The 17438-nt window shown below is 52.0% G+C and overlaps 4 protein-coding genes across 4 annotated transcripts; 2 read left to right on the top strand and 2 right to left on the bottom strand.

The window, feature by feature from the left end:
• Nucleotides 1-1049: 1049 nt before the first annotated feature.
• VTN31DRAFT_1078 (uncharacterized protein) lies at nucleotides 1050-6268 on the bottom strand (the record flags this gene model as incomplete). Its single annotated transcript, XM_069401095.1, has 8 exons — nucleotides 1050-1568; nucleotides 1628-1924; nucleotides 1981-2354; nucleotides 2404-2814; nucleotides 2863-3704; nucleotides 3761-5480; nucleotides 5530-5923; nucleotides 5972-6268. The coding sequence occupies 8 exons, from the start codon at nucleotides 6266-6268 to the stop codon at nucleotides 1050-1052; spliced, it is 4854 nt and encodes a 1617-aa protein (XP_069263934.1).
• A 494-nt stretch (nucleotides 6269-6762) lies between these two features.
• VTN31DRAFT_1077 (uncharacterized protein) lies at nucleotides 6763-9588 on the top strand (the record flags this gene model as incomplete). Its single annotated transcript, XM_069401094.1, has 9 exons — nucleotides 6763-6779; nucleotides 6843-6894; nucleotides 6943-7111; nucleotides 7165-7400; nucleotides 7454-7570; nucleotides 7622-7732; nucleotides 7786-7823; nucleotides 7875-8945; nucleotides 9006-9588. 9 exons carry the CDS (start codon nucleotides 6763-6765, stop codon nucleotides 9586-9588), a joined length of 2394 nt encoding a protein of 797 aa, XP_069263933.1.
• Nucleotides 9589-9924: 336 nt separating this feature from the next.
• On the bottom strand, nucleotides 9925-15142 carry VTN31DRAFT_1076 (uncharacterized protein; the record flags this gene model as incomplete). The annotated part of the gene is made up of 4 exons (XM_069401093.1): nucleotides 9925-11511; nucleotides 11564-14357; nucleotides 14418-14894; nucleotides 14958-15142. 4 exons carry the CDS (start codon nucleotides 15140-15142, stop codon nucleotides 9925-9927), a joined length of 5043 nt encoding a protein of 1680 aa, XP_069263932.1.
• A 324-nt stretch (nucleotides 15143-15466) lies between these two features.
• VTN31DRAFT_1075 (uncharacterized protein) lies at nucleotides 15467-17236 on the top strand (the record flags this gene model as incomplete). Its single annotated transcript, XM_069401092.1, has 1 exon — nucleotides 15467-17236. The coding sequence occupies one exon, from the start codon at nucleotides 15467-15469 to the stop codon at nucleotides 17234-17236; it is 1770 nt and encodes a 589-aa protein (XP_069263931.1).
• Nucleotides 17237-17438: the final 202 nt, after the last annotated feature.

The raw sequence follows: 17438 nt of genomic DNA, 5'->3' as shown, positions 1-17438 counted from the left end.
CGCCTTGTTATCTTGAACCTCCTGTGAACTTTTACGAAAGGCTCAGAAAGTGTTTTCGTCTTCTCGACTTTTCGTTTGTCGTTTGATCCACTGAGTACGGAGTTAAATAGTGAGATTAGTTTCGTTTTGACATTTCCAAATCCACTTGTTATTACTGTCTGTGTGTTCAAGGCTGCTGCGGTAACGCGGTTTAGCGGTCGGGATTTGACTTGGGAGACCGATCTTTTTTGATGTATCACAAATTTGACATATAACTAAGGTACTCTGTTGTAGTCAGCCTCAGTCCAAGGGATCAGCGCAGAAGGCTCTGGGAGGCTATACTCCGTATTAGAGTATGCATCACAAATGGACAGTAACCCGGGATCCCCGAACTGTGCCCCGTGCCCTAGGAGGTGCAGGGCGGAGTGTGGCCACGGACAACTTTCTAGAGGTACCAGGTAGGTACAAAGTACTGTCTTCCTACAACCACTAGTGACCTGGCGACATGTGAGAGGATCAGAGGATAGTCTTTTCAAGTAAGAGTTCTGTGAATATTACATACACCATAGTCTGCCGATTCGTACAATCACGGAGTACCGAGGTGCGAAGTACGAGAGTTACGAGTATGCGGCTATACTTGGTAATTAGCCAGCTTCATGCCACTGAAGTTCTGAACTAGGCTAGGTAGGTACTTAACTTAGCGGGAACCATCTATTAGGGTGCAGCTGCTACACACAGTAGAAGGGGTGTGCAACTCAGCGATGGCCGCACGAGATTGTCATAGCTCTCAGCGGACGCACAGAGGCAACGTGAGAAATAGAAAGTAAGAAAAGCATAGGGCGGGAAGTACGAGAACAAGTTTTTACAATGCCGTATGTGCTAACCACTATCTCTTCTTAACTTGAGACTGGGACCTTGGGTTCAGATGTGAATGACAAAATTTGATATTGAAACTCCCAACTCTATCAAGTACTGTATCCAAAAAATCACATGGAGACGTATCAAGTACATAAATCGACTCTATACGAAAACATTCCGCCATGATACGGAATCCGACGCCAAGATAGTGACTAGACATACACGAAGTAGTTTCGACACAGCGGACACGTGCTCTGGTTACTACTCTTGAACCAGCGGAATAAGCAAACCGAGTGGAAGGCATTCTTGCACGTCGCACAGCGCCTGTTCGGCATCTGCATGTCCGTTGAAATCACCGAGTAGCAGATAGCGCATTCGCTCTGCCCTTTGAAGACACCCTGCACGTTTCGTCGGAATGCGAGAAGCCCGTCGACGAGGTTGTGAGAGAACATGATAACTCCTTGGATAATGAGAAGCCAGTTCTGCCATTTCTTCTCGTCGACCAGGGCGCGACTGCGCCCGGTGACAACTGCAGGCTGCAGCGGGTATGCTCGGGGCAAATTGACGGCTATCGCTACAGGCGGTGACTCATCGTCAACCACAATCGAAGCAACGAGTTCCGCGGTGTTCCATGACACCTTGACCGTAAGTGGACGCTCTTCATCCTTGTCTTGAGTTTGAATCCAGTCAACGACGCCTTGCAATGCCTCTTCGATAATTGATGGCGATATCTGAATTTGTCAGCTCGGCCAAGACTAGCGATTCCCAGGGGTCGCTCTGGTTGCCTTACATATTTCTCCGTCCATGCTTCGACCAAGCCCTTGATCTTCTTCTTACTATCAAGCCACCAACTCTTGGTAAGGATCGGAAGATGCTTGAGAGACAGGAAATACAAGTGCACAAGGAGCCATTGAATCTCTTTTTCTGAGGACTCGGACTCATCGAGTTCGAATGTTTTGACTTTGAATTTGGAGGCATCGATGAGCTTGCCACCTTTTTCGAGGAATTCGAACGTGAATTCCAAAAGAGGGTTCAGAGCCCCATGTTCCTTTATGTCCGCTGCATAATTTTCTTGCACCGGTACCGACTGGGTTTCGATTAGTATCAGTATTCTCGGTTTTTCAAATCGTCTAGACTTCTTACAGAATTCGCGAAGTGATCAAACACAATCTTCCAGCTCAGCAGATGAGATCGAAGGCCGACCCAGACGCCGGCATCCCTTGCGTTTGCAGAGAGAGCATCCGCACGAGGCGGTTCCAGCAACAAAGATAATAGCTCGTCGGGAAGATGCACGGTGGTTTTGGACAGTGCCACCTCGAACGACACCTCCTGTTGGGCTTTCGGTATGTACCGGTGGAGAACTTCGAAGGCTGTTCGCTGGATAGCTGAACACTGCACGGCCAGAAGCGGGAAAAGATCTCTAACATTGGGAATTTTCTCGATGGAAATCGTGTTCAGCTGGCGCCGTAGAAGATCCACCGTCATATCACGCGGTTGATTGTGTTCACTTGCTGAATCTGCAACTTGTCAGGCAGGAAGAAGTAGATTCTCGCGGATTAACCTTACCGATTCGGCTCAGTAGAGATACGAGAGACTCGAACAATTTCCCCTTGGAATCTTTCCATGCATCCTCAAGGTCATCGTTTCCATCTCCGTTTGCCATGGAGTTGAACAATCCAAACAGTCTGAATGACGCGTGTAACACAGGTATTTCAGCATCGCCGGCTTTCGTCTCCTTCCACAACTTGTCCAACAGGTCGAGGCTATCAGCCCAGTGAGAACCAAATATCTCTCCCAGCGCCGGCAAAGAAATTGCAAGAATCTTGAATCCTTCAGCCAATGCAGAAAGTCCGCTCCCCGATTGAAGACATTCGATAATGTGTTTTACAAGGAAAACAACCCGCGGAGTTGGGATCGACCCTACCACGCTACGGTCCTCTTGAGCGAGTATATTGAGCAAGGTCATGGTTGTCAGACCTGTACGCATTAGTAGACGTGCTCACTTCGGTTATAGGTCTAGCTTACCATGAACAGGATCCTTCTCCAGATCGATTCCTGTAATCTCAGCAACAAGTTCATTGCATAGCCTCGTTCCCGCGGCACTGGAGAGCATAATCGGTCCCCATACAGCCAAACTGGCCGCTGCACGCATAGCATTCATCTTGCGAATCTCTCGCGTAAGTCCAACAAGTGTACCCGTATCGGGACGAGATTCTGACTGGGACATAATTCTTGCGTATGCCTCGCCGACTCTGTAACTCTCTGGCGTTTGGTCTGTCAAGGACTTGAGGATCTTGTCCCAAAAAGCCAAAAATTCTTCTGAGAGAGATCCAGAAGCGTTCGTTTCTGATGCTTCATTTGAGTTAATCCAGTTGTTAATGATGGATCGGCCTCGGTGGACGATCCCCAGGTACTCGTCTCGGTCTTCTGGAAGCTCCAGCCCGGTTATGCCGAGAGAGCCTTCGATACTCAGGTCATCATCAATCAGTTGAATGGCCAATGGAAAGTAATAGAAAATGCCTTCTCGATGATTTTGGTCAATCGAAAGAAGAAGGCTCGGATATGAAGAAAGGATCTCCGTAGTAAAGGCTGTCAAACGAAGCGCCGCTGACGCATTATTAGAATCTCGTGCCACATTCTCCGGATTCTTTGAGAACGACTCGGGGAGATCAGGCTGAATTAAGTTCACCGCGCCGCCCAAAGGACTAGTAATGGCACTGGATCGTCGGGGGGGCAAAGCTAGAAAAACTTCCAAGGACTGTTTCCAAGTCTCGCGACTTGGCAGCATAGTACTCCCGAGGTTGGGAATATCATCTGCTTTGCAGTTCTGGATCAGCTCTTTGGCGATGTTGACCAATGATTCGACACTGCCCAAGGGTCAGCGAGGTTTTTAACCCTATATTTTTCGGTCACGGCTACTTACGACAACGACTCTGGCCCGACCTCGAGTAGATGGCGCCTGACGACCTCTAAGTCTGACGTGGTACTCACGTCCTTTGGCACCAATTCCTTGAGGCGCCGCTCGAGGGTTTCAGCGTCATGGGCAATTTCGTCGGTCGCTGACTCCGAGAGATGAATTAGTTTTCCAATCAACTTCGGACCATGAACGCCACTCTTCAGGTGTTTAGACGCTCTTGGGCTCTTATCAAGGAGCAATGAAAGTCCATGCAAAGCACCCGTGACAGACTCAGATGACAGCGCGTCAACAATTGCTGTTACGATGCTGTCGAGAACTCCGTCCGGTAAGCTTGGGTTTTCTGAGACCGCCAACACAGCACTCCAATCAGAATTTTCGCCATCAAGCGCTTTGCGCAAACGCTTCATCACAACTGAAATTAAATCTGAGGTGCCTGGGGTCTCCTTCAGATTGACGGCTGAGAGGAGTTCCAGGACTGCAGGAGATAAAGGAGCCGACTCAGTGGCGGTCATATTCTTCAGAGACTCTTCGAGTATTGTGTCGAACCCCTCCCAATCGCGGCAGAGCAGGATAATAGACACAATATGTTTACTAGACGGGCTCAGCAGAAGCGCGGGAACTAGTTCTCTGAGGGAAGGAAGCAATCCTCCCGTGTTTTTCACGACTTCAGGAACATTGCGAATGGCTTGTTCAAGTACTGCTGCCGCAGCATATGGTTTGCCATTCCGAGAATGCAAAACTTGTAATGAGCCCTCCAATAACGGCACATTCGTGGTCTGAAATATCTTGACAATTCCTGGCTGATGATGTGTTTCCCCCGTTCTTGATAAAATAGCTGCTTGAAGGGTGAAGAAACGAGTTGCCTGGGCTGAAACTTCATCTTGGGAAGGCCTGAATTCTTTTGATTGTTCTGGACGTGACAGTTTTACTGCCTCGAGCAAGGCCTCTGCAATATGTACCCAAAACTCGCTTAGGGACTCTTGGTGCCCACGTTCAATCAGCCTGACAAAGGCACTCGAGCAAATGTCTTCGCCCGTTTGAGAAGGCAAAGTATAGTGAGAAGGTTGCGAGGGCTTAAGCACATACTGCTCAAAGATTGGCAGGAGATTGTTGCGGACAAGATCTCGCCCTTCCTCAGCTTTCAAGACAGCAGATAGCCACAACCCCAACTCAATAAAAGACCTCCAACCTGCCGTGAGATTCTGTCGTGGTTCGTCCCTCGAGCCAAGTCCTTCCGAGAAATCATTCGCCAAGGTCACCGCCTGAGTGTAGCTAAAATCCTTGTCACCTTCTTCCTTCATTCCGTATTTTGCTAGGGTTTCTCGTGGGAGTAACTTCAAGATCTCCACGAGGTTTGGCCAAAATGACTCTGCCGCCCCTTGGGAGCCCTTTTTGATATACTGTTGAAGCCTCTTGGCAACAGACGTCTTTCCAGTATAGTCTGTCGTCCAGAAATGCGGTCGAGTCTGTGTGATCAGTAGCAAAGTTTCTGAAAGTTCTGCTGCCGATCCCAGTTGCGGTGTCGATATGGCCTTGCCGATTAGGACCGAACTGATCACCTGCCAATCGATGTCCAGACCTCCTTTGACCACTGTCTGGAGAATGCTGTAAACCGCCTTACGTGCGAAGGAATCCTCATGGTGCGCAAATGCCCACAGATTTCGGCTGTTCAACAAGGTTTCTATCAGCTCTTGATGCTTTTCCAATTGTCCCGAAGGGGAAGAGCCTAGTCACAAATGAGTCTCCTGAACATCAACTACGGGCGCGAAACATACTCAAGATGCGGTTGAGAAGCAAGATAGCCGTGGCGAATACTCTTGCAAACTTTGCCTCGGCGTCATCTGACTTCACTATTCTCTCGTCGCTGAGAGTTTTGGCGGTTTGGTGGAGTATGACATCTTCCGCAAACTCTAGAATGGGACCGAGGAAAAGTCTCCATAAATTATTCCGTTTCTCCTCCGTTGGAAAGACATCAGAGATCGACTCAGCCACGGTGCGAGACACAACTCTGTCAGTATCGTAGAGTCCGGCCAGCCAAGCGCCGATGACATCGGGTAAATGACGAGCAATTCGCTTGCCGGCCAAGGAAGCCAACTGCCCCTGGATTATATGTGCCAGATGTCTGATTCTGCGAGCATTCTCAATGGAGGCGCGAGGATACACTTTCACCTGCGATTATCTTAGCGCATGCTTTCCATGGCCTGCGAATGTTCTTACCCAAGCCTCCAGGACACCCTCCTCAACCTCACCGCCCTGCTCTTTTATTCGGGCCAAATGATCCTTGATATCTTCCAAAGCTTTAGTTTTCGTCGTGTCATCTTTTTTGGAGAGATTCTTAAAGGGCACAACCAGAAGCGGCTCGGATATCCGGGATAGATCTGGGGGCTCTGCAACATATGATAGCGATGACGGTGCAAAACTCTGAGAGGAAGCCGTAGAAAACCCCCCAAACGCGCCGAAGCCACCGGCAGCTGCGCGGCTGCTCGACGCCTTGGGCTTGAATTTCTTGCTCATAGCTCTGCGGCGGGGTACTTGTATCGAGCAGATCAGTATCCGATAATCGTCAAACAGATCTCTTACGCAAAACTAAAAAATGATGAGGTTCCCCGTAACCACCAAGTGGCTAAAGTTATCGGCACTGCCGATATCAACCTCTGATCCACGCGCGTGCTGCTGATTGCGTGCGATGGACTCGTTCATTCAACCTCAGGTGTTCCATAGGTACCTGTTTTGGGAAATATTGAACGCTGAGTAATAGTTACTTACATCACGTGATTTGGCGTTTCATGTGACGTAGAGACCAAGCTTTTCTTGACGCGTCAAGATGGGGATAAGTGGGCGACTGACCGGACGAAACGACGGTGGTGAGTTTTTCTGCTGGATCTGCTGATGCGCAAGCACAGTTGTTCTCCAGAGGTTTTGACATTCGATCACCTGGGTGAGTCTGACTGGAGATAAGGCCGTGTACTACCGTCGCTTGTCGCCCTGGTCACTCCAATACCACCACCATGAAGTTCGACATCGAGTAAGTGAAATCCTGCGTCTGAGGCCTGCTTAATTGAGTCGAAGTCTCATGGTTTCAAACTAGTGGTCTCCCTGTACTCTTTCCCTACGAAAGGGTCTATCCGGAACAGGTCCAGGTTAGTGGTGTTGAATGAGTGCTGGACAACTACGATTGATGGATGCAGTACATGTTCGATGTGAAGAAGGCGCTCGATGTCGGCGGTCACTGCGTCCTTGAGATGCCTTCGGGCACAGGCAAAACTATCACTCTTTTGTCCCTCATTATCGCCTTTCAACAGTACCATGGCGACTCCCGAAAGCTGATTTATTGCTCTCGAACTATGAGTGAAATCGGTAAATGCGGCCAACGTGGGCTCGAATGGCGGACGGCTTACACGAACGTATAGATAAGGCTCTCCATGAGCTCAAGATGTTGATGAAGTATCGCGCATCGCAACTAGGGTACACAGAAGAATTCCGAGGATTAGGGCTTACCAGCCGAAAGAACCTGTGCTTGCACCCCTCGGTCAAACGCGAGAAGAGTGGTCAAATCGTCGACGCCAGGTGTCGTAGTCTCACTGCATCATTCGTAAAGGAAAAGAAAGAAAGGGGGGAGAATGTTGAGCTTTGTGTATACCACGAGGTGTGCGACCTTGCACGGCCTTCATGGCCTGATGCTGATATACAATCTGTCAGAATCTTGATCTCCTCGAGCCTCACGATTTGATCCCTCCGGGGGTGTACACATTCGACGGCTTGATACGATACTGCAAGGAGAAGGTCACATGTCCATACTTTACAGTGCGACGAATGGTAAGTCAAAGCGAGTTTTCTTTCTGTTGAAGTTGCGCTAATATCGGTCAGTTGCCATTCTGCAATGTCATCATCTACTCCTACCATTATCTATTGGATCCAAAAATTGCGGAACGAGTGTCCAAGGAGCTCTCGAGAGACTGCATTGTCGTTTTTGATGAGGTGTGTTCCTGGATTCGATTCCATGATGGCGTGCGTTTCTAAGACTGAATCAGGCTCATAACATTGATAACGTGGCAATCGAGTCCCTCAGGTCAGCCATTCGTTCAAAGATTTTTCCAGAGGCGATCTAACAAGGCCGTAGTATCGACTTGACAGAAGACTCGCTCCGGAGAGCTTCGCGAGGGGCAAAAGACCTCGAACGCAAGATTGAGGAAGTGAAGGCCACTGATGCGGAGAAACTTCAGGGAGAGTATGCCAAATTGATTGAGGGTCTTCGCGAGACAGAAGCCGCGAGAGAAGAGGATGCCATCATGGCGAACCCCGTATTGCCTACGGATCTCCTGAGTGAAGCAGTACCAGGGAATATTCGCCGTGCAGAGCACTTTGTTGCATTCCTACAAAGGTTTATCCAATACCTGATGACGAGGATGAAGGTGACGCACACAATATCGGAGACACCGCAGTCGTTCCTGGCTCATCTCAAGGAACTCACATTTATCGAACGCAAGCCTCTACAGTTCTGTGCGGAGCGTCTGGCATCGCTTGTTCGGACGCTGGAACTCATCAACATCGAAGACTACCAGTCACTCCAGGAAGTTGCCATGTTCGCGACACTATGCGCCACTTATGGCAAAGGCTTTCTCCTGATCCTTGAACCGTTTGAATCAGAAACAGCTACTGTGCCTAATCCCATCCTACATTTTACCTGCTTGGACGCGGCAATCGCAACCAAACCTGTCTTTGACCGATTCAGCTCTGTCATCGTCACTTCAGGAACTCTCTCGCCTCTTGACATGTTGCCCAAAATCCTCAATTTCACGCCAGTGTTGCAAGAGTCGTATACGATGTCATTGGCTCGCCGGTCGTTTTTGCCTTTGGTTGTGACTCGGGGATCGGATCAAGCGCAGATCTCATCGTCATTCCAAATTCGAAATGACCCGGGTGTCGTCCGCAATTATGGGAATTTATTGCTCGAATTTGCCCGCATCACGCCCGATGGTCTGGTGGTCTTCTTCCCCAGCTATCTGTACATGGAGAGCATCGTGGCGATGTGGCAGGCGATGGGGATCCTGGACCAAATCTGGCCGTACAAGCTGATCTTGGTGGAGACGCCGGATGCACAGGAGACGTCACTGGCGTTAGAGACGTATCGAACTGCGTGCTGTAATGGCCGCGGGGCCATTCTATTGGCCGTGGCGCGCGGTAAGATTTCGTACGTCTTCTAGGTGCACCCTCCCAGTTCGATCAGAAGTCTAACCAAGCAATTATGCAGCGAAGGAATCGATTTCGACCACCATTACGGCAGAGCTGTCATCTGCATCGGGGTGCCTTTCCAGTATACCGAGTCCCGGATCCTGAAAGCGCGACTCGAATTCCTGCGCGAGAACTACAGCATTCGCGAAAACGACTTCCTGTCTTTCGACGCCATGCGTCACGCTGCACAGTGCCTTGGCCGTGTCATCCGCGGCAAGGACGACTACGGGGTCATGGTTATGGCGGACCGCCGGTTCCAGCGAAAACGCAACCAGCTCCCCAAATGGATCGCCCAAGCCATGCTGGAGAGCGAGACCAATCTCAGCACTGATATGGCCGTTGCCAACGCCAAGAGCTTTCTGCGCACCATGGCTCAGCCGTTCAAGGCCAAGGATCAGGATGGGATCTCGACCTGGAGTCTGCGTGACGTCGAGGCGTATATCTCCAAGATGAGGAGTGAGCAGAAGGATCAAGCTATGCAAGATGTCTCTGCCGCGCCGACATCGGTAAATGGGGCTGCGGTTTCTGGGAATGGAGCCGGGGCCACTGAGTATGACGATGAGATCGTGGATGAGGATTTGATGATGCTAGATGCGCCGTGAGTCCTTGCTTGTGATACCGCATGTGTCGGGGGTTCGATGTGCCAGGAAGCTCCTGCGTTTGGATCGATATTAGGCGGTTATGATACCATTGTTTTCCTGTGTACTATATAGTGAAGGTAGACACATTCCTGGGGAAGCCCAATGAAATATAGAATCCTGAATTTCGAGTCATAGGTGTATATAATTGACAAACATACAATTTTTTGCCCCCTGTAGATACAGCCCAATCAACGCCGGCGCAATTGACTGGAAGATCATGACAATAACGCAAGCATCTCACATGCACATCAAACCACAAAGTCATGCGCGGAAAGACAGAGAAAAAACATCAGGTAGTTATGCTACAGGAGCAAGAACATCCAGCGAACCGGTGCCGACCGTGTTGAGCTTGCCCACAACGATACGACTGCTAGGACTGTTGAGGTTATCCCAATCCCGCTCGAGGACCGCCTCCTTGAGGAAGCCCACGGTGGTTTCGAAGCTCATCTTAGCAAGCGGCGATGTGCTATCCTTGACGAGGCCATGGCGGGTAAAGCCACGGAAGCCACCGGAGTGGGTCATCACGTCGCTGATGAGGTTGAGATGGCGGTAGTCAACGTTGATGGAGTGCGAGGCGAAGACTTCGGACATCTCGCGGACGATGGAGGCACGGGCGGCCTCGACGCCGTAGTAGACAAGCATGTGGTAAATGGAATTGGTGCGGATCGAGTGCGGCTTGATGACGTCCTGGAAGTCGCGGAAGGCGAGCAGGTTGACACCTTCGATGTCGAGGTATGCGCCCTCATTGGACGCCGGGTCCGCCTTGACGTACGTGCACTGACCCAGCCCAGGGATCGATTGGATGACTGCGGACCGGGCCGCGGACTCGACCAGCGGGAGAAGCAGCAGCTTGGGTGTGGAGATGTCGTACTCCAGACGGATGGAGCACGTATTGCCCTTCTTGGGGTCGAACTTGAAGGCGGTGATCTCCCGGTATTTGCCCTTGATATCGTTCTCACGGAGTTTCGCTTCCTTTGCGAGGTTAAGCCGTTTCGCTTCGGAGTCACCATCGACGGACATCTCGTCGTCATCGCTGCCGACTCCTTCCGACTCGCTGTCGTCCGAGTCCGAGTCCTCCAAGCGCCGACGGTAGGCCTCATCCTCTTCGTCGGGACCTTCGTAGCTGACTTGGTTCTTGCGATTGGCACTGCTCTGTCTGCGCTTGGCATCATCTTCGTCCTCTTCCTCATCGTCGTCACCACCATCGTTATCACCAGCCTCCGGTCCCGTGTACTCTTCGACAGTTCCAACAGACACGCCAATCTCTGGTTGCGCTGCGGAGAACGCGCTAAGGTTCTTTTCGTTTTCGCGCTTCTTGATCTCGTCCGTGGTGAGTTTGTGCAGCCGACTCACGAACGAGGTGTGCAGCGCTTTGAGAAGATCCTCCGTTCTGATGGCGTATTCCTTGGTGTACTCCTCCGGGGGGAAGAATTCTATGTGGATGTCGTAGATCTTGGACTTGGACTGGCCCTCCCCCGTAGTGCTCTCCCGGATTTGTAGCTTATCGATCACCTCCGCAAGAGTCAGTTTGCTGATACCCTTGGCAAAACGCTCGCCCTGCTCCTCGGTGATCTCATCATTCAAATACACTTTCATGGTGGGGGTGGCAATGTGCGTGCTGGCGTTGAGGATGTCCTTCAGACGAGGCAGACCCAGTGTGACGTTGCGAGCACTGACACCAGCCAAGTGGAACGTGTTCAGTGTCATTTGCGTCGAGGGCTCTCCTATTGATTGTCCGGCAACGACACCAACGGCTTCGCCAGGCTCGATGACCGAGTTCAAGTATTTCATCAGGAGCACACTCTCGAATGACTTCTTGCTCAGGAGGCCCTCCACGCCCGCCTTCTTGTCTTTCAACAGCTTGTCGGGATTCTCCTCCTCGTACTGCCAAGTCGTTAGCACTGGGGACTCTATCAAGGAGCGAGAGGATAGTTACCTTCTTCAAGGCCTGAGAGAAGTTTTCGGAGACGCTGCCAAGATGTCCACCTGGATGGTAGCGGGCTAGTACCGGATCCATAGCATCCAGTTTGCCCGTCTTCCGGACCTTTTTCATTGCTTCTTTGTGCCACCTGGTGACTTCCTCCTTTTCCAACTTCCGGAAGTCCTGGGTCATGTTGACTTGAGCCATGACGGAGACGTAATTCGACGCCAGGAAACTGAAGTCCTTAAGATGAACCTGCTTCGTGATGTCGAGGCCGTCCTCGCCGTAAAGGAACTGGATGACAGATCCATCGGACGAATCACGAATTGACGAATCATACTCCGCCTTCAAGCTTTCCATTCCCTTGATCAAGCAGCGCTGCAAGTAACCCGATCGTGACGTCTTGACGGCAGTGTCGATCAAGCCCTCACGCCCGGCCATGGTATGGAAGTAATACTCCTGGGGCTTGATGCCCGTTAAGAAACGACCACAGACATATCCTCCAGCCTGGGGATGGGTATCGAAAGCTTGGAACGAAGGCAACGTTTTCCCACTGACCATCACAGGGACACGGCGACCCTCCAAAACTTGCTGGCCCAAGTTGCATGTGATCAATGCGTGATTGACACCACTGCCCTTGGCTCCGCTGGTCGTCATCACGGACATTTGATTATGAGGGAACTGTTTGGCAAGACCACTCGGGATGCAGGCAGTGGAGACTGCGGACGTGAGCTTGGCCGTTCGAGCGTTAAAGACGCTATCCAGGCCCGACTGTTTATTATCGTCTCGCAGGACGTCCTCCAAACGGCGCTTCAACTCCCCATCGACGTCCGGGCCCGAGGCCTGGTCAAGAGTAACGTATTTGAGAGCTACCTCTCTCCCTATCGCGGCGACTTCGCTGAGTTTCTCTCGACGACGACGATCGCCTTCGGGAGTCAATCGAAGGTCGTCCATACCGCAAGTAAAGGCACGCATGTTCTCGTAGCGGGTCAGAAGTCGACCAAGAATGCTGATGAACTTTCCCGCGACAGTGGGTCCGTAAATCTCATGAACAGCATCAATGATACCTCCGGCGGTAGCACCGATCTGCTTCTTGTCTAAGATTCCACATATGAATTCGCCGTCCTTGAAAATCACATCGCCTTCTTCGCTCCCTTTACCCCATCGATCACCGGGAGTGGACGATTTACCGCGAAGCGTCACGCCCTGCCGGCCAGGAGGCATGATATTCTTCAGAATTGTGGTGATCACCTGCTTTCCGGTCCAGAGACGCTTTGGGCGGTGGATTGCCGGTTCTACCAACTGAATCCGCTCCGTGACAGTGTGCGAATTCTCCGGTCGCAAGCAGCTATACAGCAGTTGTTGGTAATCCTCCTCATCAAAGAAAGTGTCCCGGCTTGTCAGATGCGTCGAGACGGAGATATGATCTTGGATCAGACCTCTCAGAGGCTTTCCCGACGTAGCCACCAAATATTGATTGTCGGCATTAGCGAGCATCAAAGCCTCACTCCTCCCTGATACACTCTGGGGGAAATGCAGGTTCATCTCATCACCGTCAAAGTCGGCATTATAAGACGTCGTGTTGGCATAGTGAAGGCGAATTGTCTTTTCGTTCGGAAGAACTCGAGCCTTGTGCGCCATCAATGAGGGCTTGTGAAGGGTCGGCTGACGGTTCATAAGAACCACATCACCAGTGGTCAAATGACGATGGACCTTTTTGTTGCGGTTTCCTTTCATCTTGCCGTTTGATGGAGCCAGAAGTTGATTAGCAATGGCAATCCGCTCGTCCAGAGTCTTGAATTTGAGGTTGATGATCCGGCCATCTTCCGATTCTACTGCACTCGCCCCAGGCCATCGGTCTCCGTTGATCACGGCCGCCTTCATCTCAAAGAAGTTGTTCGTGGTCACAGGCTCAGGGAAGGTCAATTTTCGAGCGAACACCAAGGGGACGCCAATTTCATTCGTCTCGATGTTCGGGTCTGGTGAAATAACACTCCGGGCAGCGAAGTTGACACGCTTACCCATCATGTTCTTTCGGAACAGACCCTCCTTCTTCTCCAGCATTTGCTTGATACCGTTGGCGGCTTGGGCAGCCGCAGGGCCGGAAAGGGCGCCTCGGTCCCTGTCGATAAGAGCGTTCACAGAGTCTTGCAGCGCGACCATGGCTTGCAAAAGATCTCGATAATTTCGCGCCCTGGCGGCCGAATCCGAAACGCCAGTCTGTCGCTCTCTACTGATCTGATTGAAGATATCGCAGCTCTTCAGAATCTGTGTGAATGCGGAGTTCTGCTGAGCTTCCATCACTTCATTCTGGCCCTGAATGGCCGCCGGACGAAACTTGTTTGGTGGTACAAGGATGTTCTTGATAAAGAACATTTCCGGCTTCACAACCTTCTTGAATCCCGGACGAGAGTTGTAAACCAGGTTGAGAATCTCACTTTCCTTCTCAAACAACAGGCAAATCGAGGCATAAACCTCTGGTGACGGCAGATACCGATCTTCCGAACCGTCATCCCGGCCAGGGCGATCCTCCACCACACTCGAAACTACGGCGTTGGCTCGAGCAATTTCTTCTTCGGCTCCATGAACTTCAGTAACTACACCATCGCTATCATTGCTGGTGACTCCATTGGCGGCGGCCTCCTCGGAAGGCTTGCTGGGCTTCTTGTTCAGCTGTCGCGCCTGCTGCAGGACAATCAGGGGATTGGGCGGGGTTAGTCCAGCGACTTTCACGGCGAGCCTCGCTTTCTCGGGAAGTGCCTTGCGGAAAATCTTCGAGTAACGGTCTTTTCGGTAGGATGGTGCCGGGCTTTAGGAAAGCAGATGTTAGCTTCGCCGCATGCATGAAGGAAGTACAAAGGCATCCTACTAGCTGCAAGTGGCGCATTTCTTGACAAAGACAGTTTCCTTGAGAAATTCCCTAATCAACTCTCGTCGGGCTTCGGTGGCCACAGGATCTTTTGCACCGCCACGAGCGCCGTCCACTTTTCCCGACTTTTGAGCTTCCCGGATTCGGCTTCTGACAAACTTTGTCCGTTTCTCGATCAGATCCTCGGGATCATCTTCACCTCCAGACGCCTCATCCTTGTCCCCTGCGGCCGATCCAGTTTTTATAGTGTCAATCATCGCGGCATCATTGACCAAACCATACTGCAGGAGTCGCAGTTTGCAGACGTAGGCGTTGAGTTGGACACGGCCCATCCGCAGCCGAAAACAATGAGGGCACTGCGCCCGGATCAGGCGGTACAGTTGGTCGAAGAAGGTAACATTGTACACATGAATGGGCAGCTCGATATGCCCAGGATGGCCGGGACATGACCATGAGCTTGCGCGACAGGTGGTGCATCTGTTTGAGCCCGCAATCAGAACGGTTCGACGGCGAGTTGGGCCACAAGTCGGAGAAACTCACACATGGTCACCCCAGGCACCCAACGCCGGATCATAGAGACCTCCCGGGATTGGATTATTGAAAGAATCCAAAGTCGGCGTGTTGAGGATGCGCTTCACAGAGATCTTCTTGATCTCCTCCTCGTCGAAGACATCGAAGGCAATGTCGCGAATCGCCGACGGAATTGGACGGGCAAAAAGCGACATGGTGAATTCTAGTGCAGCCCATCGCAGGGCATAATGCGACAGTACAATTCCGGTCCAGCCAAGGCTGTCGCAAACTGATCCGATGCGATGCGGTCGGTGGTGGGTGAAACTTTTTTTTTTGCGGCGCCAATTTTTGCCTCCTCACACCGCCTTAAGCTTCCGCCAATCACAGCGCACTCTGCCAACCCTGCCAACCTTCAGCAGTGTGAGACTTCACTCCAGCTTCGCCATCGGTATTTGACAGCCTGAGCTCGGATTCGCCGCGTTCTATCGTCAGTTAGCCGCGGAACTTGTGGGTGAGTAGGGCCCAGCGCCTCAGTAATCATGGCCGACGTGTCCGGAAACGTGCTGAAGCGGCCTCATCCGGAGAACGATGATGCGAACGCGCAGAAACGATCACGTTCTAACGATGGATCTCCAATGCCGGCCGGCAATGCGCCCGCCGCGGGCAAGATCGATATTGAAAAGATGGTGGCAGATGCACGCGCAAAAGCGGAGGCTGTCCGAGCCCGACTGCAGGCTGCCAAATCAGGAGCAGCGGCGCCGGCAGCGGCCACTCCGAGCCCTCCGCCCGCTTCCACGGCCAGCACTGGGATGTCTCGACTGGAGCAGATGAAGGCAAGGGTGGCTGCTGTGACTGGGAAAGTAAACGCTGCTGCGCAGGCCCGCGCTTCGACTCCGAGCTACCAAAAGCCGACGTACGATGATGAAGGGCTTCAAAAAGCGCGGGGTGGTTTGGATGTAGGTCTGCATCCAGCCCTCTTGTCCGACACGATCGACACGAAAGGCACAAAAGGTCGGCAAGCGATGCAGCCCCGGTTTGGAACTACAATGGCGAATCGCCGCACGGAGTCGCCCGTGCCAACTTCACAAGCCGAGAAAGAGAGGCCAGGGCTGGATTTGTCGGGTCCGTCACTGGAGGAAATCAAGCAGAACCCGTATTACGATAGCAATCTGCATGCAGCGCCCAAGGCGCGGCACTCGCGACAACTCATTTTTAATCAGAAAGGCAAATACATCCAACAAGCAGCGGCGCTGAGAAGACAGGCCCATTTGGAGGAGATGAAGAAGCGCATTGCAAGCATGGCACGCCAGGCAGGTGTGGATGAGGACATGGGCGTGGAGCGAGCTTTTGAAGTTCCCGAGCCGCCAGCCATCGAGTGGTGGGACGAGAATCTCGTCAACGGCAGCGACTATTCTGCCATTGATGATCCGAAGAATCTTAAAATCGATACCCCTGACTCGATCATCACAATCTACATCCAACATCCTATTCTTATTGATCCTCCGCAAGAGAAATTGATGCCGGCACAGAAGCCCATGTACCTCACGCCGAAAGAGCAAGCCAAGCTGCGTCGGCAACGCCGCATGGCAGAACTCAAGGAGCACCAGGCCAAGATCCGGCTGGGTCTCGAGCCGCCCCCGCCGCCCAAGGTCAAGAAATCGAACCTCATGCGGGTGCTGGGCGAGGAGGCTGTGAAGGACCCCACCGCCGTCGAGGCACGTGTGAACCGCGAAATCGCGGAGCGGCGGGCCAAGCACGAAGCTGCCAACGAGGAGCGCAAGCTCACCAAGGAACAGCGACGAGAGAAGCTTGCCGCCAACCAGGAGAAAGATGCGGAGCGAGGAATCTGGATGTGCGCTTACCGTATCGACAACCTCTCCAACGGGCGCCACCGGTTCAAGATCAACAAGAATGCCGAGCAGATGGCCTTGACGGGGATCTGCATCCTGCACCCGAAACTCAACCTGGTCGTTGTAGAAGGCGGCCTCCATTCCATCACACAGTACAAGAAGCTGATGCTGAACCGGATCGACTGGACGGAGAACGCGCCGCCCATTCCCACGGACAGCAACCGTGGCTCGGCAAGGGAATGGCTGAATCCGGAGGACGAGCATGGCGAGCTCAAGGATTTGGGCTTCAACACGTGCCAGTTGGTCTTCGAGGGCCAGGAGAAAGCGCGTGCGTTCCGCAAGTGGCACGGGAGTCGCGTCTGCGAGACCGATGCCGACGCCAAAGAGCAATTGGCAAAGGCCAAGGTGGAGAATTTGTGGAATCTAGCCAAGACATGGAAGCAAGCTGCTGCTACGTGAGTCCTCTGGGGCGTATCCTCTCTACTGCGAGTGCAATCAACATGGTCACCGTCATGTAGTGTACAGTATTGCTAGGTAGATGGAGGAATCATCATGGCTATACACTCCAATAGTACCGTTTTCTGTCAAAGACACCATACCTGACCAACTCCTTCAGGAGATCAGGAAGATCAATGCAACTGTGAAACCCCTAACACCCAAT

Source organism: Thermomyces dupontii, assembly GCF_041956625.1.
Source record: "Thermomyces dupontii strain NRRL 2155 unplaced genomic scaffold VTN31scaffold_1, whole genome shotgun sequence".
NCBI lineage: Eukaryota > Fungi > Ascomycota > Eurotiomycetes > Eurotiales > Trichocomaceae > Thermomyces > Thermomyces dupontii.
The sequence above is the reverse complement of the archived record's forward strand: the minus strand, read 5'-3'. Positions and strand labels throughout refer to the sequence as shown.